At 41.6% G+C, this 24,857-nt stretch overlaps 1 protein-coding gene across 1 annotated transcript; it reads left to right on the forward strand.

The window, feature by feature from the left end:
- The first annotated feature begins 11,736 nt into the window (after window positions 1–11,736).
- On the forward strand, window positions 11,737–15,982 carry PAQR8 (progestin and adipoQ receptor family member 8). Its single transcript, XM_077752832.1, has one exon. The coding sequence runs from the start codon at window positions 11,756–11,758 to the stop codon at window positions 12,818–12,820; it is 1,065 nt and encodes a 354-aa protein (XP_077608958.1). The 5' UTR covers window positions 11,737–11,755; the 3' UTR covers window positions 12,821–15,982.
- Window positions 15,983–24,857: the final 8,875 nt, after the last annotated feature.

Raw genomic sequence — 24,857 nt, forward strand, 5'->3', positions numbered from 1 at the left:
AAACTGACAAACTAAGGTCATCTTTTCTTTCTCCTGTCAGTATTATGGGGATCCACAGAGGAAGAGATTCAGAGTTGGAAAAGTCACTGAGCATAGAAAGTGACACGTGTTTCTGGCGTATTTGTGGCACATAGGAGCCCCTCACCCTTCTTATAGGCAAGGTTTAGCCATGCCAGGAGCCTAGACAGTCAGGGATTGACTGGATTATTAAGGCCATTTGGGTTTGTGTGCTGTGAGAAGTCTTTTGACAATATTGCATATATCGACTTTCCCAATCTAAGAGAACAGGATTGTTGCCTTAACAGCAAATGTTACATATTTTTCCCCTTCACACCCCCCATGACCATTGGCTTACATTATGGCAAGTATATATAGGTTGCTTCTAATAATTGTTTTAGTATGATATGCTAACTAGTTGAGCTCAAAAACCACAGAATAATGCAAATAAGTGTGCATTTCTTTCTAATGCTGGGGTGTTTTGGGGAGGAGGTGAGGGGGAGTGTCTTAAAATCCATTGTACTAATTAGACATGTTTTACCAAGTTTTACATATTTATGTCAAATATTCCTGTTTGTCGAATAGCAATAACCATTTTTCAATTACAAAGGTAGTAAAATTTTATTTTAAAAAAGTACTGTAATGCTAGTATGTACCCTAGAAGAAAAATAAATTCCCCATGATCCCACCATGTAACAATGTCTGTATTAATGTTTTGATTATTCACAATTCTATGCTTATTCTGTGCCACATGTATATGTTTACAAAAGTAGGACACATTCATTTAATTTGTTTCTCCCTTGTAACAATGTCTTTCGTTCACTTTAATATTCAGCAAATCCCTGTTCAGCATCTATAATGTACTAGTCAGTCACTATCTAAGTGTAGGGGAGACTACAGTGAAAACACAAGCAAAAAAAAATATATCTTTCTATAACAATAAATGTAAATATCTACATAATTATTTTAATAGGTGCGTAGCATTCTGTTGTATAGATTTATCAAAATTTGTGAAATCATATCTCCCATTTTGGATATTGAGATGTTATTTATATTTGTTAGGTTTTCTTAAATATGGAGAAAATATGCATTGACTGTTGGTGAATCTGATTTCATGGCCAAATTATCTCTGCTAAATAACAGGATTCTGCTGGTAGTACCACTCTTTGAAATATGACTTTATAAACACTGATATGTTATTTGGCAGATGTGGCTACAAAGATCAAGGTGAGGGGCACCTGGATGGCTCAGTCGGTTGAGCATCCAACTCTTGGTTTCAGCTCAGATCCCGTTTTCACAGTTGTGGGATCAAGCCCTGAAGGAGGCTCTGTGCTAAGGGTGCCCAGCCTGCTTGGAATTCTCTGTCCCTCTGCCTCTCCCCAATTTGTGTGTGTGTGTGCATGTGTGCACACATGTGTGGCACACACTCACGCACTCTCTCTCTCAAAATAAATAAACTTGAAAAAAATAAAATCCTTCCATTTGCAGCAACATGGATGGAACTGGAGTGTATTATGCTAAGTGAAATAAGTCAGTTAGAGAAAGACAGATATCATGTTTTCATTCATATGTGGATCTTGATAAACTTAACAGAAGACCGTGGGGGAAGGGAAGGGGGAAAATAGTTACAAAGAGACAGGGAGGGTGGCAAACCGTAAGAGACTCTTGAATACAGAGAACAGACTGAGGGTTGATGGGGGTGGGGGGGAAGGGAAAGCGGGTGATGGGCATCGAGGAGGGCACTTGTTGGGATGAGCACTGCCTGTTGTTTATAATTAAATAAATTATATTTAAAAAATAAAAAATGAATAGAGAAAAAAATGTGTTTCCTAAGAATAAAACAAAAAAACAAAAAACAAAGATCAGTGTAGGGCATTAAGCCTCTCACTTGAATGACTGGAGATCCTGAGGTTGTTTGAGACTGTTTGAAATTTCACGTGTGTCTCTGTTGGGCCAAAAGTTGCTCAGAGAAGGTTCCAGTCCTTGTAAATTGATCCTAAGTTGGTGTTTTGGCTGTTGTTTCTTCTCAACCATTTATAGTTATGCAGTGATGTGTGATGCTTGGCTTCTATGGATTCTGGAAGCATTTCTTCTGCTCTCTTTGATGGAAAATGCTGCTCTTTTGTTCTCTGTCCAACAACCAGCAGGCCACCTTCCTGCCATCTGTGTGAACACCCCCTCCCATAGTGACATGAGGTGATGTCACGGGATCTGTTTGTTGGTGATTTCAGCACACTGCTTGATCTTTTATACAAAGCAAAACACAGCCCAGATGAACTGCAGAACTTTATAGCTTATAGAGATTATAACCCCTTTTATGGACAAGGACACCAAGTATAGAGAGGTTGAGTGATTTGCCTAGAGTCCCATAAGCTGGAACTAGAAGTTGGGATTTCTAATTCCTCATCTGGTGCTTTTCCACGGAATCAGCTGTTCTAAGCTTGTGGTTCCTTAAACTAGGGTCCTTGTAATAGACAGGGGAACATCATTGCTTTGGAGCACTTCTATTTGGCCTCCAGATAAAATATCATCAGTACCAAACTATGTCTGTTTGCTAAATATGGAGCTTTTCATTTAATTCCCTACTTTGCTAATCAGGGAAAAGACTTTTTAGATAGCATGCTACAGATAAAGCAGACCCCCTACAGCAAAAAGATTATAACTCAGTGGAAGCTCAGATGATGTTAGCAATTTTTAGCAATAAACCATTTTTAAATTAAGGTATATACATTTTTTAAAGACAAAATGCTATTATACACTTAATAGACTATAATATAGTATAAATACAACTTTTATATGTACTAAGTAACCAAAAAATTCATTTGGCTCACTTTATTGTAATACTTGCTTTACTTTGGTGGTGTGGAACTGAACCTGCAATGTCTTTGATGTGTGCCTATATATTCTCTGCCCACTAAACTATAAGGTCCTTTGAGGGCTTTAGAATCTTTTATCACCTACCACTGTGCCTCGCACATAGAAGATGTTCCAATAAGTTGTTGTTGAATAAATGACTGAATGGAATGAAAATTTCATAGTAATAATAATAACAGCAACAACAGAAATAACAAACACATGGTGCTTATCACACGCCCAACAGCGTTCTAGATATTTTGCAAATATTAGCTCATTTAAACTTCCTAACAGCTATCTGGCATTAGTACTATTATTGTCATCATTTCCATTTTACAGTTGACGAAACAGAAGCACAGAGAGATTAAACAAATTACCCAAGGCTACACAAAGTCCCAGAGCCAGCAGGTAACCTAAAGCAGTTGGCCCTACAGTCTAGGCTCTTAACCATGATGCCCTCAAAAACTGTGCTCTAAAACCAAACCCACAAATGATGATAGGCAACTTCAGATATGCTGCTGTACAACTGCTTTGCTCCACTAACACAGATAATTTGTAGCTGGCCTTACAAAAGCAGTTGGTATCAAAAAACTCAGTTATTTGACATTGAGTTTATTTGTAAATCAAATTCCAGTACTGTCCAAGAGAAGAAAATGTGACTTCCATAAAACCTTACTGAAATCTTTGAGATGTTGATGGCTGCCGGCTGGTCAGGGTGGTAGTTGAAGTTGGGGTGCCTGTGGCAATTTCTTAAAATAAGACAATGACGTTTGCTTCATCAATGGACTCTTCCTTTCATGAACAATTCCTCTGTGGCACGTGATACTGTTTGATAGCATTTTTCCATAGTAGAACTTCTTTCAAAATTGGGATTCTATCCTGCTCTCAAACACTGCCACTACTTTATCAACTAAGTTTATATAATATTCTAAATCCTTTGTTGTCATTTCAACAGTCTTTCCAGCATCTTCACCAGGAGTAGATTCCATCTCAAGAAATGACTTTGTGTGCTCATCCACAAGCAGCAGTTCGTCATCCACTCAAGTTTCAGGCGTATCTTCAGGCTCTACTTCTAATCCTAGTTCTCTTGCTATTTCTACCACTTCTGCACTTACTTCCTCCTAGTACCGAACCAACCCCTCAGTGTCCTCCCTGAGGGTTGGAATCCACTTCTTCCAAACTTCTGTTACTGTTGGTATTTTGACTTCTGCCCATGAATGTTCTTCATAACATCTAGAGTCATGAATTCTTTCCAGGAGGTTTTCATTTTACTTTGCCCAGAGCCATCAGAGGAATCATTGTCTATGGCAGCTATAGACTTAGGAAATGTGAAATGAGTAACATTTGACTTAATTTATATGATAAATTTTATAATTTAATTTATAAACTATAGAATTTAATTATGAATTAAATAATAAGACTTGAGAGTTGAAATTACTGCTTGAGCCATGGCTGCAGAATGGATGTTGTGTTAGCAGGCAGGAGAACAACATTAACTTGTTGTACATCTCCATCAGAGCTCTTGGGTGATGGCACTTTGTCAATAAACAGTAATATTTTGAAAGGAATCTTTTTTTTTTTTGAGCAGTAGTTCTCAACAGTGGGCTTAAAATATTTAGTAAAACATATTAGAAACAGATATGCTAGCATCCAGGCTTTGTTATTCCATTTATGGAGCACAGGGAAAGTAGATTGAGAATAATTCTTAAGCACCCTAGGATTTTTGGAGTGGTCAATGAGCACTGGCTCAACTTAAAATCACCAGCTGCATTGCATTAGCCCCTAAGAGGAGAGTCAGCCTCTGCTTGGAAGCTTTGAAGCCAGGCACTGACTTCTCTGTAGCTGTGAATGTCCTAGATGGCATTTCTTTCCAATAGAAGGCTATTTTATCTACAATGAAAATTTGCTACATAGTCTAGCCACCTTCACGAAGTCTCTTAGGTAGATCTTCTGGGTAACTTGCTGTAGCTTCTACATCAGCACTTCCTGCTTCACCTCTGTGCCTTTCTGTTATGGAAATGGCTTCTTTCCTGAAACTTCATGAGCCAACCTCAGCTGGCTTCAGACTTTACTTCTGCACTGTCCTCACCCCTCTGCCTTCACAAAACTGAAGAGAGTTAGGGCCTTGCTGTGGATTAGACTTTGGCTTATGGGAATATTGTGGCTGGTTTGATATTCTATCCAGACTGCTAAAATGTTCTTCATTTCAGCAATAAGACTGTTTCAGTTTCTATCAATTCTTTTGTTCACTGAAGTAGCACTTTTGATTTCCTTCAAGGACTTCCCCTTTGCATTCACAACTTGGGCCTGTCGTGGCTTTTAACACGTCTTCCTCACTAAGCTTCATCATTTCTAACTTTTGATTTAAAGTGAGAAAGGTGTGACTCCTTCTGTCACTTGAATACTTAGAGGCCATTGTAATGTTGTCAATTGGGCTTATTTCAATAGGCCTGAGGAGGGGAAGAGAGACCAGGTATTGGCTGGTCAGCGGAGCAATCAACACACATATTGATTAAGTTGGCAGTGTTAAATAGGCACAGTTCATGGCACTCCCAAACAATTACAATAGTAACAACAAAGATCACTGATCACATATCACCATAACAAACATGATAATGAAAAAAAAAAACCTTGAAATATTACAAGAATTAACAAAATGTGATACAGACATGAAGAGAACAAATGCTATTGGAAAAATGGTGCTGATGGATTTATTGTATACAGTGTTGCCACAAACCTTCAGTTTATAAAAAATGTGGTACCTGGGGGCACCTGGCTGGCTCAGTCAGTAGCATATGTAGCTCCTGATCTTGGGGTCATGAGTTCAAGCCCCATGTTGGGCATAGAGCATACTTTATAAAAAATGCAGGGGCGCCTGGTTGGTTAGGTTGGTGGAGCATGTGACTCTTAGTCTTGGGGTTGTAATTTGAGCCCCCACATTGGGTGTAGAGATTAGTCAACAATAAAATCTTGGGGCACCTGGGTGGCTCAGTTGGTTAAATGCCAGACTTCGGCTCAGGTCATGATCTTGAAGTTAGTGAGTTTGGGCTCTGCCTCTGGCTCTGTGCTGACAGCTCAGAGCCTGGAGTCTGCTTTGGATTCTGTGTCTCCCTCTCTCTGCCCCTGCCCCACTCATGTTCTGTCGCACACACTCTCTCTCAAAAATAAACATTTTAAAAAATGTTTAAAGAGTTATAACCTTTTAAAAATGAATAAAATCTTTAAAAAATGCAATATTCTGCAAAGCACAACAAAACAAGGTATGCCTGTAATATAAACCAGGATACTGTAGTTATACAGAAGGGAAAGAGCTAGAATGGGGGGGTAGTGCAGGGATAGCAGAAGCAAAGGAGCACCTGGAGGGAAGGCTTCATAGGGGAAATTTGAACTTGGCCAGTGGCCATCAGTGGGCACTCCATGCCTTTGTGCTTGTGTACAAAGTCCTGAAAGGATGGCAGATTTACTGCAACACACAAAAGTGGCAGGGTCAGGGGACAGTTGGGATTAGTCATGGAGATACACGGGCAGGGACCACAGGGACGGCCTTCTGTATCCCAAAGAGGCACCTGTAGGAGATAATGAGGACCCAAAGTAGGACAATGGCCATGCCACTTCTAAGCCCCCATAGAGCTAGGCCTGTCTCCAGTCTCCTAGTAACAGATTTAACCATTTATACCAGGTATCCCACTGCCCTCACTGTTCGTTGCAATCTCACAGTCTGTGGGTTTGAGCCCCATATCGGGCTCTCTGCTTATGGCTCAGAGCCTGGAGCCTGTGCAGATTCTGTGTCTCCCTCTCTCTCTCTCTGTCCCTCCCTTGCTCATGCTGTCTCTCTCTCTCTCTCTCTCTCTCTCTCAAAAATAAATATTTAAAAAAATGCATACTTTGGCTGTGATCTCTTTTTAAGAAGAAAATGCAAATGTACAGTTCTTTATTAAAATGTCACCTTATTGCTATGAACATAAACTTTACCCTGCTCTTCCTGTTTTGCCTTATAGTAATTATCTTTAATTTTTCTAAATAGTTTAAAGGAGCACCTGCAATAAAACTTTAAGATTGGATCCCTACATAGACCAAAATGTGATGTAACATTAACACTTTCTTGTATAAACATTACCTGAATTCGTGGCACAGATACCATACTCATATTATTAAAATAGAGTTAAATAACAGTTCACATTAAAATAGAACTTTAAATTCCAATTCTGTTATGATTTGAGTCTATTGAACTCTTCATAAGGCAGTTGGGGAAGGTATTATAAGGATTCCCAGAAATGAACCATAAACTTTAAATGCCTTTTCAGTTTTCAAGGACTGCATTAACATCCCATATAAGGCAGAAAAATTATATATTACTAAGTTACAATCCTTTCGTGAGTTCTTTAAATATTTTTAGTACTTTAATGTGCATATTTAGTCTCTTCAAAGCACTATTCAACTACTGCCCATTTTATTATTTATCTTCTTTTTATCCTGAAAGATAGAAAGATAGGAAATCACCTCTCACTCACCTTTTTTTAATGGAGAAAATTACACTCAATAGTTTAATATCCTGGGCATTACCACATAGCTATCTGACTAGAGCAAATATGGAACACCCAGACCCTCTGACTCCCAAACATTATTTCTTTTTCCCTTGACCTTGCTGAGCAGAAGGAAATTGGTGCCATATGTCTGGGCCTAAAGAGCTATTCATTCAGTAAATATGATTAGGTGTATAATTATTTTATATGCTGAATACTGTTTTAGACATGGGAACTTGCACAGTAACACAGCTGGCCATGAATAGGGGAGTGAGCAGAGTAAACCAATGATCAGGACCCCAGGACAGAAGTGTGCTAGGAAGGGCCCTAAACCCAGTCTGGGGGGTGGGAAAGGCTTCTTGGCAGAGTTGTCTCCTGGGCACCATGTTGAGCTGGGGTTGCTGGACTGACTGGAGGGTTATCATCATGTGTGGAAATGAAGACTTTGGCACTTTTGAAAATCTCCCAGTATTATGATCCAGGCCATTAAAGTGGCCTGGAGGTGTGGATAGAGAGGAGAGTGGTCAACAGAAGTAGGCCTGTTAAGGGATTAAAGTTTGTGTTGTAAACAAACAATGGTGAGCTACTGGGGGATATGGGGAAGGGAGTGGTATTCAGATTTCCATTTTTAAATTGTCACCCTGAAGTGGTTCATAGAAGAGAGGGTGTGGCAGACATGAGGCAGGGGAACCATCACTTAAGGAAGGAAAGTCAGTTATGACACTGCTGTTTTTATCTTCTGCATCAGTTCATTTTGAAGGCCTGAGTGGAGAGCAGTAGAAATGGAAAGAATGCATGGATTCCAGAAATGGTGAGATAAAACCAACAGGCCTAGAGGACTGATTGGATGTAGGGGAAGGATCAAATCTGCGTTAAAGGACAAGTTTGAAGATGTTGAGTTTGAAGTGCCTATGGGATATTCAGTCGGACAAATCCAGAGCCACTGGAAATTTGAATCCAAATTTCAGGAAAGATCTGGCTACAGATGTATGTGTGAGAATCATCTGATACAGGTGCTAGCTAAAGCCAAGGCTGTGGGGAAAGTACCCACATCAGAGGGACCGTGGAGGTGGAAAAGGGGCAGGTGGCGGACCCCTGGGAACAGTAGAGTTGACAGGGGTGGTGGGAGGAGAAAACAGACAAGACCAAAGAGAGTAGTGTCACTTAGGCCAGGAGAGGGGGCATTGGTCAGCAGCATGAATCCCTACAACTCAGATGAGATGAGGACTGAACAGGCTTAAAGCTTCAAGGATGAGATGTGAACTCCCATATTCTTTCTGCAACATCAAATCTAAACTCCTTTCAATAATGCTGTGGCACCTACCCCCTCACTTCCTGATTACTCTCCAACAGCCCCTCTGTTTATAGGCCCACGAAGAAGTCAGAGCATTCCCTTGCTCATATTTCGCCCCCTTCCTGAAATGCCCCACTTCTCACCCCTTCACTTTTCTAAGCCCCATTGTATCCCGGGTGAGCTCCACTCTGGAGACCTGTTTGTATTTCAGTCTACTTAATACTCAATTATATGCAGTCCAGTGGTGTTAGCTATAGATTCATGAAGTTTGAATCTTCTTGTAGGCTGTTTGAGGAAAGGGGTCTTATTTTATTCATCCTTTTTGCCTTTTGTAGTCTGCAGTATTGTTGAGTAGATGATCTTTGTTCTGGAAGAGCTCTGTGGTTGATCAAAATATGACTTGAGCTTAGCCAGTTCATGCATATTCTTCAGGAGGATTCCATTTCAGCTGTCTCAGCAGAGGAGCTGGAGCATACCCTGTGCAGAAGAGATCATTCTAAGGTAGCATCTTAGTCAGCTGATGGCCATATCAGCTCAGGGAGGAGTGCATGGGGACAGAGGCCAGGAATGAGGGAGGCACCCTTAGAGCTGGCACTGGGAGGCTAGAGGCTATGGGTGCCTGCACCAATATCATGATGCCATTGGGTGATTTCCTCCAAGAAAGACTCTCAAACCTTATAGCTGGCCCTTTGAAGACTATTTCTGGAAGTACTGCACACTCTGGCACAGCGACAGTAAATCCTGTCTACGGGGGTAAAATATGGGGGACTCCACTGGACAGGGGCTTCTGTAGTTAACGCTGATTTTAAAAATTATACTTTATTACCATTGCTGTGGCTGTGGTGGCTGCTCTCAGGTGAAGGGAGAATTTTATGGCAGGGGAAGGGGCAATTGCTAAGCAAAAGACAAAGAGATAATCCCCTCTCTTTCTATTAGTTTAGAATTTTTCGTTTTTCACTTCCAAAGTGTAAAAATTTAGATCCTTTTCACCAACAGATAGATGATCTAGATCTTTGCAGCACCCTCATCACTGACAGATAAGAGATCATAGCTTGAGTCGGAGGCCATTGTGGTAGTGTCCCTGCAACTACCAGATCTCTCTGGGGGTGTTGGGCTACACATGCCAGAGGATGGACTTATTAAGGAGACTCTGAGACTGGTGTGATGGCACTTTAACGATCCTTGGAGGGGTACCTGGGTCTCTTAGTTGGTTAAGCAGCTGACTTCAGCTCAGGTCATGATCTCACAGGTCGTGAGTTCGAGCCCTGCATAGGGCTCTGTGCTGNTGCCCCATGTCCCAGGCCCAGCCATGCATTGGGTCCACTTGATCCTAGGGCTAGCACACTCCATCTGCTCCTGCCCTTCCCTGTCCCTCTCCTTTACCCCTGCTGTGCTCTGTCACCAGATGCCACTGGAGGTCAATTGGAGGAGTCTCCCATCTAGAACTTACCTCTCAGACTCTCAGATCCCCCTGCTGGCTGATAGCAGAAGCACTGCTTAGCGTTTTCCTTTCTTTCTTTCTTTCTTTCTCTTTCTTTCTTTCTTTCTTTCTTTCTTTCTGTTTTTTGTTTTAAATGAATTAAGGTATTCTGATGACTGTTTGCTTTCTCTCTTCCACTCTTCCTCTTTTTGTTCTTCTGACTCCATAATCCTTAGTAAGCACTTTATGTTTTAGAGTCTCTCATTTAACCATTACAACTATCCATATGGTATGCAGAATTATTACTCCCATTTTACAGATGAAGACATTGAAGCCTAGACAGCTCTATAACTTGCCCAAGGTTACCCAGAAAGTAGCCCCAAACCAAGGACTGGCTCCAGGTCACCCTGAGCTTTTTTTTTTTTTTTTAAATTTTTTTAATTTTNACTCCAGGTCACCCTGAGCTTTTTTTTTTTTTTTTACATTTTATTAATTTTCATGCCCTACATTTTAGATCTGATTATATAATTTTTTTCCTTTTCAATATTGATTAAGAAATGTGAGTAGGAAGATTAAATTCTCTTCACTAAAATTAGTAATGCCTTGAGAGGCTCTTGCTGTATCTCTCCCAGCATAAGGGCTCTGAAGGGAAGCAGCCATTTCGATAATCAGATTTTGAACTTGTCTGAGGAAAAGAGGTTGGAAAATATGAACTACAGAAGATAGTTGTATAGATGCTGAAAATCCATTTCTTTACCCAAAAAGTTCACATGAAATTTTGCAGCTCTTTTGTGAAATAATTGCTATGCTCCTCTGGCTCATCTGTCATGTAAAAATTCCAAGTGCAAGCTAAACATTTTTGAGTCTTGAAATTCATCGAGTACAGATTTAGGTGTCCAGGAGAGCAAATCCAAAATTACTTACTTTCCAATTTAATTTAAAAAGAAAACCAAAAAAAAGGAGAGTATAATTTAAAAAGAAAACAAAACAACCCCACTCCCCCGCCAACTTTTACAATTAGATTTTATGTTAAATTTAGGCCAGGTGTTAATTTTGTTTAACTGTTAAAGTATTTCCCAAAATATGTATTGGTCTTTACCAACCAGATTGATGACTCATTTGCCTGTCTTTACTCTGAAGTTCAAGTTTCAATTGCTTATCTCAGATGTTCAAGCTACTAGTGAAATTAGTGGATATTTTAAGACCAGGTGCTCAAGAAATGTAAGTTATCATTAGTAACATCAATATTTATAATTTTTATTTTTCAATATAACGTCTCATACTATTAGAGCCTGTCTGGTAATTATATTTTAATAACATCTAGGACACTTCAAAGTACCCCTAAAGGTACCCGTATGAACCATCCAGATGTCATTAAAACGGAGTGGTTAACAGCCCTATCTTGTAAGATGTGACTTCACGCTGCAGTGGGTAGTAGACATGAAATCCCAATCTCAGGGTGGTAAGGGAGGGGTCTTAGTCCAACTTAACTGAGTACAGATGAAATAAAAGCGAGGCTCAAGGAAGCTGTCTGCGGCTCCCCTCCCCCCTAACGCACTAGAAGCCCCAAGCTACCCCAGAGCCCTCGCAGCCTCCGCCCCGTCTGCCTGTCTGCTGCTCCGCCTGACCTTCCTCTGTTCTCCGCAGGCTGCCGCGCCGCCGGCCGCCATGACGACCGCCATCTTGGAGCGCCTGAGCACCCTGTCGGTGAGCGGGCAGCAGCTGCGCCGCCTGCCCAAGCTCCTGGAGGACGGCCTTCCCAAGATGCCCTGCACCGTCCCCGAGACGGACGTGCCACAGCTGTTCCGGGAGCCCTACATCCACACGGGCTACCGCCCCACGGGCCACGAATGGCGCTACTACTTCTTCAGCCTCTTTCAGAAGCACAACGAGGTGGTCAACGTCTGGACCCACTTGCTGGCCGCCCTGGCCGTCCTCTTGCGATTCTGGGCCTTCGCCGAGGCCGAGGCCTTGCCGTGGGCCTCCACCCGCTCGCTGCCCCTGCTCCTCTTTATCCTGTCCTCTATCACTTACCTCACGTGCAGCCTTCTGGCCCACCTGCTGCAGTCCAAGTCAGAGCTTTCGCACTACACCTTCTACTTCGTGGACTACGTGGGCGTGAGTGTCTACCAGTATGGCAGCGCCTTGGCCCACTTCTTCTACAGCTCCGACCAGGCCTGGTACGAGCTGTTCTGGCTCTTCTTCTTGCCAGCAGCTGCCTTCTGCGGCTGGTTATCTTGCGCCGGCTGTTGCTATGCCAAGTATCGTTACCGCAGACCGTACCCAGTCATGAGGAAGATCTGTCAAGTGGTGCCGGCAGGATTGGCCTTCGTCCTAGACATCAGTCCCGTGGCGCACCGCGTGGCCCTGTGCCACCTGGCTGGCTGCCAGGAGCAGGCGGCCTGGTACCACACCCTCCAGATCCTCTTCTTCCTGGTCAGCGCCTATTTCTTCTCCTGCCCGGTTCCTGAGAAGTACTTCCCGGGTTCCTGTGACATTGTGGGCCACGGGCATCAGATCTTCCATGCCTTCCTGGCCATCTGTACGCTCTCCCAGCTGGAGGCCATCCTCCTGGACTACCAGGGGCGGCAGGAGATCTTTCAGCAGCGTCATGGCCCACTGTCTGTCTACACGGCCTGCCTGTCTTTCTTCTTCTTGGCGGCCTGCAGCGCTGCCACTGCAGCCCTCCTGAGGCACAAAGTCAAGGCCAGACTGACCAAGAAAGATTCCTGAGGCTGGCAAGTGGAGTGAGGTGTGGAGGCAGCCTGTCCTGATTTGGGGGAAACCTCAGTGCAACGTTAGGAGTTGACTTTTTGGTTTTTAAGAGTTGCTTTTAACTTAATACATATTTCCAAGGATATGCTGTGGCATTGGAAAGCCAAAGGATTCAAGAATTTTGTGGTTATAGTTGTTGCTAATAAAAGGAGTATTATTTTTCCCTGTGTGTCATAACGTTACAAGATACAGGAAAAGAAGGGACCTTGGCTAAGATTCATGGGACACTAAGTTAAGGATTATCTTTCTGCCCGAAAACCTAGGGGAATTCTGACTTTTGCCTCCAGGGGCAAGTCCCAGAGCTGAAGGGATAAAGAAGTTAGACGGGAAAGTAAGTACATGGCTGGTCCACACTGTATTGGAATGGCCATCCTACTGTGTTGGTTTTTGGTGACTGAATAAATTGACCCAAGAACTCGATTTCATTTGGATTTCAGATTGTTCAGGGTGGAGAAGTCAGAATCTTCAAAATGACTCAGTGAAACCCTTAGACACGATGAATTACTTATTAATCTGATTTCTGGTTCCGTCTCTCTTGCCCTACTCTGAACACTTTTCTCAGGATGATGTCTGCCTGGCTGTTTTCTCTACAGTGCTATCACTCCCATCTGTACCTTGCATGGTAATATAGAGGAATACGAAGCAGTCATATTTCCAGGAAACGCCTGGATCTATGTGGACATTCAGAAAGCTTATTCTCATATAATAATAATGTAAATGGTACTAGAAAGTACAGTGCCAAGAGCCATCAGGAGACCCAGCCAGTAAGCTTGGATACTGTTTTATGTCATGGGACCCTTCTGTTTTATACCTGTGGACTGCAGTACTTGAAATCTATTAGGGCTGCCTTACAGGCCAGAAAATCTGGGGCTTGTGCTAGGGAATCTTCTCCAGATTTGGGCCAGCGTATTAACAAAACAAAACAAAAAAACTAATGGAGTGAATTGGTTCTGAGGGTCCCTCTAGGGACCCAATTATTTCAAGAGGAATCCAGGGTCTGGCCTCTTAACTAGATGCTGCCACATAAAGGACCCGTATAACTACCCTAGTTTAGGGTCCTCAGGCAGGCAGTTATGCTTCAACTTAGAGATGAATCCTTAAAATAATCGAGCCCTAGGACAGATGAGCATGTGTGCTCACTGTGGGTTAATGCCTGAAGGTTCCTTTGTGTAAGAATGGTGAACAAGGTACCCTGTAGCTAGAACTTTCTGTTGTCCGGTAGCTTCTGTGGGATAAGTGGTACTTGCACTAGATGTGTTCTGGCCTCACAGCCTTCTCTGAGGACCGATTTGTGTACTAATCCAGTGAAGGGGGCTGTGTTGACAGAGGAGCCATGGGAGTCTTCTCAGATGCCATGTTTCCTAGCTGTATAAGGTCTCTGTTTACTACAAAGGAAAGTGCTTTGTTTTCACTCCAGTTTGATGAAATTCTTCTATTACTAGGTTATTTTGTTATCTTCATGTCTTTGTTTTCTTCCTTTCTCTGAGAAATTTGTGGATTTTGTGCCTTATAAATGGAAACGTATGAACACTTAATATGTGGCCATGTGGAATTTTCAATTTTGTGTTATAGGGATAAGAAAAAAAGAATGCATTGCCCTTCAACCAGTGGATGAAAGAAATGTCAGAGCACCAGAATTACTTATCATTCAAAAGACTCTGTCAACCTGCATTTTGGCAACAAACAAACCCTCAACTGAAACTTTCCTATAATCTTCATATCAAGAAAGCATATGTCTTGTCTGCTACATGGATTTCTCTGTTAATTCTTAAATACCTGAACTTCTGTGCTACCCAAGTGTCTTACATAAGCTTCTGGTGTCTAGTCCAAATTCATCACAAATAAAGTTGGCAAAACAGAAGCCAGTTGAACTAAACAAGGGAATGGGGGAGTTGTACAAACACATTGCAAGAGGGTCAGTTTAAAATGGGGACTAGAAAATGTTTGGAATGTTGTTTTTACGGATTCAAAGACCGTATTCTTTTAAAAATTGGAAGGAAGGTGTAAGTCAAGCCTTGAATATGGTGGTGGTCCCGGTGGATGTAGGCCAAAGGGAGGTACTTTATAGAAGAGAAAGCAGGAAATAGAGTGGTGATCTTCAAATGCAGGTGGCAGAGCAAGGCCAGCTAACACACTGTAAACAGTCTGTGACAAGTTCAGATAGACTAAATGCTTAGGATATTGCCACGAAATTATTACCTTAATATGCACAGGTATTGGTCCCTCAAGTGATTGAAGAAAAGTATAAAATTTTTCACCAGAGATATTTGAGGAGCATTGGAGACTAGGTATCTCATTAAAATACCAAATACTTATTCAAAATATATAAACATAGGAAATGTAGATGTTTTAAACTACTCAGACTTTTGAAGGATTAAAGACGCCTTTTAGAACATTTTCGTTAAAATGAGTGTATCAGCAAGGAACAGACCTAGTTTATTTAAAAGAAATAAGTAATTGATAAAGGAGATTATTTTACTCCACCATAGCCTCACCAACAGTTGACATCTGGAAATTCTGCCAGTTTTCTCTGTCTCTATTAAAATGTAAATTCCTCTGGAAAACCTAAACTATCAGTCATTTACATCTTGTGAATAAAAATTTTGATGGATTTGTATGAGGCCCTACTCAGGGGCATCTGAACACAGCAGATTGCGTACACATTTGCCTATTTCCCTCTTGCCTAGTACTTCCTGACTTGTAATTACCAATGAGCTAATGTTAGTACACTTCAGATGTTAAGGTTTCATTTCCCACCTCTGCTAAAAGTACCTCACTTAAAGACAATATTATTAGTCCACTATTGGAAGCTTAAAATAGTAGGAGCTCAGGCTGTGGAATGAAGGTAGCTCATTCCTGATTCTGTTACCCTCCCGTCCACAAATGGTACCTTAACTTAAGAACATTGTGTCCTTCAGATGCTGCACTGTAGTTTCAAGTGGGCCCTCCAGATGGCGCTCATGTCTTACTCAGCAAAGCCTTTGTATCCAAATCTTTGGGCTATTAATTGTGTTGGTCCTTGTTTTTTGTTTGATTGCTCCGCAAAGAAAAAATGGAACTATTTTCTGTTTATATTAATCTACTTACACGAATGACTATTAAACAGATTTTGTATATGGATTGTTGAACTGTCAACAATTATCTTGTTTCTTTGACAAGGCTCTTTAAACAAAAAGTTTTATTTATTTTGAAAGAGAGACTACAGGCAGGGAAGGGGCAGAGAGAAGGAGAGACAGAATCCCAAGCAGGCTCCACACTGTCAGCACAGAGCCCATGGAAGGGCTCAAATTCACCAGTCTGAGATCATGTCCTGAGCTGAGATCAAGCATTGGATGCTTAACTGACTGAGCACCCAGGCACCCCTCTTTGACAAGGCTCTTGACAAGGGCTACTTTGACAAGTCCCATCTTAAAGAAAGATTTTATCTAAACAAACGTTGCCAGAAGGAGGAGGTCAGAACATTTTAGATCTACCTAGAAGTAGGATACAAAAGCTTAAAAAATCTTCACCCCCAAGCCCCAAAATACATATAACACCCTAAATTCCTACTTGTGAGTAGATCATATTCCCCCCCCCCAAAGCTATGGAGTTGATTTCCCTGAGGATTTCCATCTAATTGAATAAATACTTATAGTTTCATGGACCATAGTGCTAAAGATTTCAAAATTCTTTATTGATGGACTACATTTTAAAATATAAAAATTATGAATTAAGATTAGACTATAACAGCTATTATAATGGATGTATTGTGAAATGTGGCATCTATCAACCAAAGGACTTTGTAGCGCAACTCTTATATGTAAATAGGTGTGAGGAAAAGATTCTCCAGGCTACTCAGCTTTAGGCCATAGTACAATCACAATAGTAAGAAAACAGCATTTGTCTGGGTTGAGGCGCTGATGGAATTCTGGATGTCCCTCTCACCCAAACCCTTTTCAAGACCAACAGGGGCCCTACGTAGTTTGTAAATGCTTCTGTTGTCACTGATAATAGTTTAACCACTCTTCGGTTACTGGTTCATCAAGTATTTATAAGCACCTACTGGTGGCAGGCACCATATTGGCTCCGGAAATACCACAGTAAGGAAAAAAGAACAAAAACAAAACAAAACAAAAACAAACAAACCCAGGGATCTTTCCACAGAGAACCAGCATCTTCCCAGGGTGGACCATCAGAGGGTACCCCTCTAGGTCTTGATCCCAGTCTGAGGGCCAGATGGCAGGTCAGACCCAGGGGAGGCTGGGACTTGCTTTGTGCCAGAACATTTCAAAAGGAATGAGCTCTCTTCCACCCCCAACCCACCCCAGAGGCTAGAAATATCTCCCCCACCAGCAAGGCTGTCACCTGTGGGCACCTCAAACCTTCTTGTTACTCCCGTTGAGTAACAAGCCCTTTTCACTGTCCTCTACTGTTTAATTCACTCTTGGATATACCTGACACATCTGGACACAGAGAAGCCCTATATTTCCACAGGCAGTAATTAAAAGTCACACGTGACTAAAGCCCCATCCTCCAGGGAAGGGCATGTAGGGTTCCAAACTGAGTACAGGTCCCCGATTTGGTAAATTGGAAACAGCATGTTGCACTCTGGCTGCCTCTTTTAAAAAAGAAATAACCATCTTATCCTTTAAGGAATTTTTATTAAACTAATATGGAAGGGAAAGCATTGCATTCAAAAGAAAATTCATTTAAATATTAACTTCGAGAGCCTATGTATCTCAGGTAAGGGCTTTTCTTACCTAACATGATCTCAGAAAGAGGTATGCTCTGTATTTTAGACTCCAGGAGGCCTTGACCAACTCAATGGCTGCAGAATAACACCTCAGATCTTATCATGCATTATGCTTTGCAAAAAATTTCCACATCCATTTGAACTTCTACATAATTGTTTGAAGGAAGGCCAACCAGATCTCCACTAAATTAGAAAACACGCTAAGAAAGTGGAAGGATTGGTTCAAAGTTACATAACTAGTTGTAATGTTTAAACTCAAACTGATTTCTCCTTCAGACAAATAGAGGGCTCAGCTAATCAGAAACATCAACACCCAAATATTTGCAGAGCCCTTTATGGTGTGTGAAGTACTTTTACCATTGTGCATACTTTCACCTAATCTCATTTTAACTTTTGACCCTAAATACCTCATGAATAGCTAGGGCTGTATGGTTTTCCTGCAGGTTAAAGTGACTTACTTCACACCTTGTCCTTGGATGCCAAATAAAGCATTCTTTGCACCTCACAGTCTTCTTGGACCCCAAAAGGTCATTGGCCACAGGCCTTTGTTGGCCTGGAGTATAACATCAAATCTCACTCTCCAGTGACAGGTTCTTGAAAATACCTTGATTCCTTGGATAAGAAATTCCTCTAGTATTGATAATCTTGCCAAGATTCTGCAAGCCCTCTCTTTCATCTTTCACTAGGATTATCAGTTCTTCAAACAGTTGGCTGTCCCAGGGATTTTGACAAGTGATATGACTTTGAATATGGGATTAAAAAAAAATTTTAATCTGCTTCGTAAAAGAGTTATACAGATGTAGCAGAAAGTCCCCCATTTTTCATTTTCAAGTAATATATGCTTATTAAAGAAAATGCAAAAACATAGGGAAAAAAGATAATCAATGGACCCATCACTAAAATAAATCTATTCAGGGGAAAAATATGGCAAAATACTGTTAATGATAGGTAAATTAGCAGTGTCATATAAGACTCCCTGAAAAGACAGAAATTGGGATCTAGAAATTTTAAGCAACCGAATACTTTCATTCTTTTGTGCATCATCAACAGTCTCTGGCTCAGTTTACAGGAAGACCAAGGTAGTTACATTACACTCCCTTCAGACATTACACGTTGTAGGTAATTTGATGATACTGTGGCTGAGATACTGGCTTGTGCAACAAAGCCAATGATACATTATCTTGTGTTGAAAGAATTCTTTGAAATGCCTCTCCTGAACCAAGCCTTCCGAGAGTACCCTGCTAGAAAGACCTTCGCTGGAGGGGAGGCCTAGCCTGTTGAACGGGTGAGTATATGGATTCACTGATAGCGACTCCATGAACACTGAACACCACTAGGTGCCAAGCCCTGTTCTAGGCACCAGGAATACAGCAATGGCCGAAACACACAAATCCTTGCCCTTAGGGAGCTTACATTCAGAGATTGGAGGAGGGATGAGACAAACAATGAACCAAATAGGTAAGTTATATAGTATGTTAGAAGGTGATAGTGCCTAGGAGAAATAGCAAGAATAGGCCAGAGGGACAGGATGGGTGTTCAATTTTAAACAGGATCAGGGAAGACTACAGAAATAGATGAGGGAGTTGGATTTGTTTCTCTCCCAGGTAGAGGCAAGAAGTTTAAGGGCCCTGAGGCCAGAGCATGCTAGGCATAGCAGAAGGCTGCCATGAAGAGAGAGAGGGAGGGCAGTAGACAATGCGGACAAATTGTGAGAGTCCTGTAAGCACTTTGGCTTTTTCTGTGACTTCAGGACACGGTATGCTGGGGAAGAATTCTGCTCAAGAAAAGTCACGGTCATTGTTTACCTACATGGACTAATTACTAGTTGCACACTACCTTGCCTGTGGAAAACAGAGTAAATCCTGTGCCCTGCAATCTACACACTAGACCAGGTTATCATTAAGTTATTCCATTTATGGGCCAGCCACATGGACTCTGCATTCCCGCGGACAGTCTCTGATGCTCACAGGATTCTTCCCAGAGTTTTCTTAGCACTTTTTTTTGAAGTGCTCACAATGCTGACTTCCACTTCCCAGATAGGCTTTGAATGTTTCCTTGTTCTACTGACACTAGTTTGTACTCTGGGTAGTCCCTGGGCAAAAAAATGCAATGAAACATCCAGGGCAGAGTCTATAAACTAGGAAAAATAACATTTTTTTTTATTTTTAAAAATAAAGGAGTGATTTTTATTTATAAAAATAAAGGAGCTGGTGCTCAAACCTTGCCAAGTCCTTAGCCGAGATATTTTCTTAGATTCTTTCACTTAACCCTTCACATAGACCCCTTTGAGACAGATATTATTGTCTCCTCCATTCTGCAAATGAGGAACCTGGTAGATTAGGTAGGTTTGCCCAGAACTACCTGGCTAGTAAGTAATGGAATCTCACAGAAACTCAGGCCTTTGAATCCAGAATCCATATTCTTAACAACTAAAACAAAGTGAATGTGGAAGTTCTTTCTAACTTCCCCATTGATGATTGTGTGAACTAGAAGTGTAGAATTGAGAAGGAAATGTAATGTGGGGTTTTTTAGTTGTTTTTATTTTTGTTTTTTGCCCTGATAAATGAAATAAACCTAAAGATGCAGTTTTTATTTCAATTCTAGGCACTTTGGCCAAGCATGAGTCCTTGGGCTGTTATTGATAGTGAAATTCTTAAATGTACTTCTGTGCTAGAATCCAATGCAGACCTAGTCACTTCACACATGTCAGTCTCAGGGGCCATCTGTGACCATCCAGAAATATTTCAAGGACTCAAACCAGCTTTAAGAACTGCTGACTATTCTCAGTTATTTCCTTACATTTCTCTAGGGAATCCTTTCTCATCTTCAGGAGATATTAAGTATATCCTATTACTCATTAAAGTGAATTTGAGCACTATTCTGGGCTAATGCAATTTCTTTTCCTTAAAGACAACTATGGAAACATGCAAAGCATTTCCACTCAGTAGTTTTTATTTTTATTTTTTTTCTTTTTCCAACAAGAACAAATCATTTTGGAATCTAATTTTACTGTGGGAAAAGGACCTTCGCACAAAATTTGTATTCAATAAGTACTAGGGGCAATCATTGTCATAATAATTATTATGATTTCTATCACTTTAGGCAGTGCAGGGCACTAGGGGTTCTATACAAAAGTGTCCACCTTTTCCATGGACTCTCAGAAGTATCTCAGCAGAGTGGCAGCTCTATACCCATGGGAGAGATTTCTCTCCACCCACAACAGATTAAGACATGTTTTATTTTCCCACGATTCTGCCTATATTTTGACCCATAGCTTTCACTCCATTTTCAAATGCCCACATGATCCCAAAGCAATTAGTGACCATTAATTCTGGTTCAGGCTTCTCATTTTTGAGATGAAACAACCAGAATCTCAGGTAGGTAAGCTGTCTGAGCTCACACAAATATTCATAGCATGGTAAAGACCCAAATGTGGTTCTCAAGCCTCCAACCTGGTGTTTCATTTTCTGTGAAATACTACATACATGAAAAAGGAAAAGGAAGAGTGTTTGAGATGTGCAACAGAAGAGGTATCAAAGGCATTTCCCCCTTGTTTCAAGGTTGGCATTTACCTGAATTAACGGATTTGCCTGTTCACATTTGGAATCTACAACTACAGTGGATATTACTCTAATAATATAGTCACATTGCTCTCACATTTCTCTATCTCCATACTGTTAAACCCTTATTAGTTCAGAGATGTCTGACAAGCGGAATGACAAGGTCAGTGATCCCTCATGTGCCGAAGGAGGAATATCTTTTCCATCCGAGAGAGGATTGAGGCAGATTGTAAGAAATACTCAACGGAGGACTAGCCTTTAATGGATGGTTTCTTAGTCTCTTTTTGTATGGGAATATCTCATCAGTAAAATGAGTGGGCTGCACTATGTCAATTGATTCCCAGGTTTTTATTGTGACCATGTAAAAAATATCTAGAATATGAATGTGTATGCATATATCTTGAAGACCTTTTCAGTAAATTATTCTTACCCGTATAACATGGGATACATCCTGATAATATTCTATTTTTTCCTTCTTTTAATAAAAAAATCTGTTGTCACAATTCATTGAGTAGATTTTAACAGCTACTAATGGAGACTGGCATGTTTGAAAAATACTGGGTGATCTCCAAGTAATTCACTCATTTACTTGGTCATTTTACAGCTGTTTATGGAGTATTTATGAGGTGTTAGCACTGTGATGGGATCCAGGAAAGTGGCAATGAACAAAATAAAGAGTCTGTCCTTGCGACACGTATATCCTGGGAAATCTCTGATTCTGCGAGGTAATGTTTCATAGGCTTTTTCAGAAGGAAGGGAATTCCAAGTCAATCAGCTAAAGTCATAAAATGGGTTTGACTTAAGGGAGAAAAAAGCAGCAGAAACACAAATTGTTTTAACCCCCTGGCAGGAACCCACCGCAAGGCCAAAACAGTCTGAACCCAAATCGTGTGCGTCTGTGTCAAACGAAGAGTTCCCGAGGGTCCTAAATCTGCTCCTGTAACTGCTTGGAAGCCCCCGAGGATGTGTGTTTCTCCCTTTACCATACTTTACAAAAACCAAGGTGGCTTGACGGGGCAATCTTTTTAGATAAGAGCTTCCAGAAGCCACAGAGTGAGTGGTGGAAATGAATGCTAGCTAGCACTCTGCAGGACACTCCTGCAAAGTCTTAGCCCTATGCTCACACGTTAGCCACACCCCCAGCGCTTCCAAACTTACAGGCTTATGATCGAATTTTCCAGAAACCACATTGTACCATTTTTATTCAGCAGAGGGAAGTAGAGCACCCAAAATCATTGATTGCATAAATATCTGAGGGACACACACGCACACCTGCTTGATGTATGTTCTGTGACTTTAGGTACTCAAGAATGTAATATCACAGGATTGAAAACAAATTCTGGGCAAAAGGCTGAAAAAGGAGATGCTTATTTTAGGTAACTGCTCTATCTATGCCTCTGCCAGTCTGATATCTCCCATCAGTTCCTGGGAGACTCATCTGGAATGAGACCCTCTTTTCAGTTTGGCCTGCTGGCAGTCTGATCATTCCCTATTTTCCTTCCCCCAAGTTTTGAAACACCTGCTAAGTCATGGTAAGACCATGCCTCCGTGGTACTCTGAGTCCAGGCTTGACACACAGCCTTCGGACCATGGGCCGCCTTCAGACCGTGGCACTTTTTACTTTAGCTGTTGAGGATGGTCAGGTTCCTGCTCTCTGCTACGTACTGCACGAAGTGGAAAATAGTGAGCACAAACTGACATGCGATCCATGCTGAGTAGTCAGCCATTTTGGGAGAGATGAGATATAAATTTAATTATACAAAACCTCAGGCTTCAAGCAGTTTTCCAAAGTCCTCCCTTTTTTATTCTCCCCCTTCTTTACAGCCTTGTCCCTTGCTTTTTTTTTTTTTTTTTAGCACTGGCTGCTGCTCAAATAGAAACAGATGCCACAATAGACAACAGGCTTAGGTATGACTTCCCCTTTCCAGCCCTCATGGACTCCTTCCCTACCCAAGTGTAACCATGCAGTTAGTCTAGAAGGGCTCTTTCAAGTGTGACCATGGATTTACTTTTTTTTTTTTTTAAGATAGAGGGGAAGGCAGGATCATATAACTGGTAAGACATTAAGGTTATCATCAAGAGTCAGCAAGGATTACGGGTCCAGTGTTTTTGGGTACTCAGCATCAATGAGGTGGAAAGAAGTGAGAGAGGCATCTATCTTCTCCTTGAGAGTTGAATGTGCCCTTTTGAAATATTCCCCCAGGAGCCCAGGTCAGTGGCTAAGATATAATGCAATGGACAGATACTTTTAAAGTTTTCAGTAAGTTCAACAATGCTAACACACTGATTTTTTTTAAAAGCATTAAATGCCTGCCTTTCTATGATTAATAGAAAATAAAAATTTTTTTAAAGGTAAAAAAAGGAGAGGGGACAAAAACAGGAAACAGAAGTAGTTAGGATAGAGGAGGGTTAGCAAAAAAGAGACTGGGCAGGATGTGGTAGACAGCCACCAGTAACTGCTTCGGTGGGGCCCCTGGGTGGCTCAGTCAGTGAAGTCTCTGACTTTGACTTCGGCTTAGGTCATGATCTCACAATTCATGGGTTTGAGCCCCGCGTCTGGCTCTGTGCTGACAGCTCAAGAGCCTGGAGCTTGCTTCAGATTCTGTGTGTGTGTGTGTGTGTGTCTCTCTCTGCCCGTCCCCTGCTCATGCTCTCTCTCAAAAATAAAATTAAAACATTAAAAATAATTGCTTCAGGGGCGCCTGGGTGGCTTAGTCGGTTAGGCGTCCGACTTTCGCTTAGGTCTTGATCTCACGGTTCGTGGGTTCGAGCCCCGCGTCGGGCTCCGTGCTGACTGCCAGCTCAGAGCCTGGAGCCTGTTTCAGTCTGTGACTCCCTCTCTCTCTGACCCTCCCCTGCTCACGCTGTCTCTCTCTCTCTCCTAGAAATAAAAAAAACAAAACAAAAAAATAATTGCTTCAGGTGGCACCAGTGGATTAATGTCGTAGTCCCCCTGAGCTTCATGCCCATTAGTGAAACCCGACAGGGGGATTTGCTCTGATAAGCAGCAATAAAACTGAAGCTGTTGTATTAGCAGTAAACTACCCATGACATGGAGATAGGCTTTCTGGGTCAGGCTTGCTAGTCTACCAAGTTCCTAAAGTGGCTCATTATCAGAAACAGCTGTCATAAAAATCAGATTCCTGGGCTCTGTTTCAGACGGAAAGAATCCCCAGTCTGAGTGTCAGGGTTTTGTTTGCTTTACGTTTTTATGTTTACGCTTTCCAGTGCTGATGGATAGTTGTTGCTGTTTCTCTTTCCTGAAAATGTTTCAGGATCAAGATTACATTTAAGGCATAATAAATTAAACACGTTTTACAAAAATCACCAAAGGTGACTTAGTTTTCTCTTTGAAGGATAGGCATTTTCCCTTGTTCTGATCTTCGCATTGCAGTTGCAGATAGGTGTAGAGATCAGGAGAATGGAGACAAGCACTCTGTAGCTCTAAGGTCAACATATATTGAATGTCCTGAGGCGAATATGCAAGGCCCAGTTTTCAGGGAACTGAGAGGGCGCAGAGAGGCAGGAATCGACACAGGTGAAGATGGAACAAAGATAATGCAGCAGTGGGAGGATTAGGGACCAGACGGTTACATTAGTTTATTGAACATCCTTGGGCCAGAGACACAACCGTAAATAATCCGCAGGCCCTCTGCAAACAAGCACAGGCCCGGGGTGTCACTTTCAACCGGAACCAACCATT

This window comes from Crocuta crocuta, unplaced genomic scaffold (genome assembly GCF_008692635.1).
Source record: "Crocuta crocuta isolate KB4526 unplaced genomic scaffold, BGI_CrCroc_1.0 scaffold291, whole genome shotgun sequence".
In the NCBI taxonomy this organism is placed as follows: domain Eukaryota; kingdom Metazoa; phylum Chordata; class Mammalia; order Carnivora; family Hyaenidae; genus Crocuta; species Crocuta crocuta.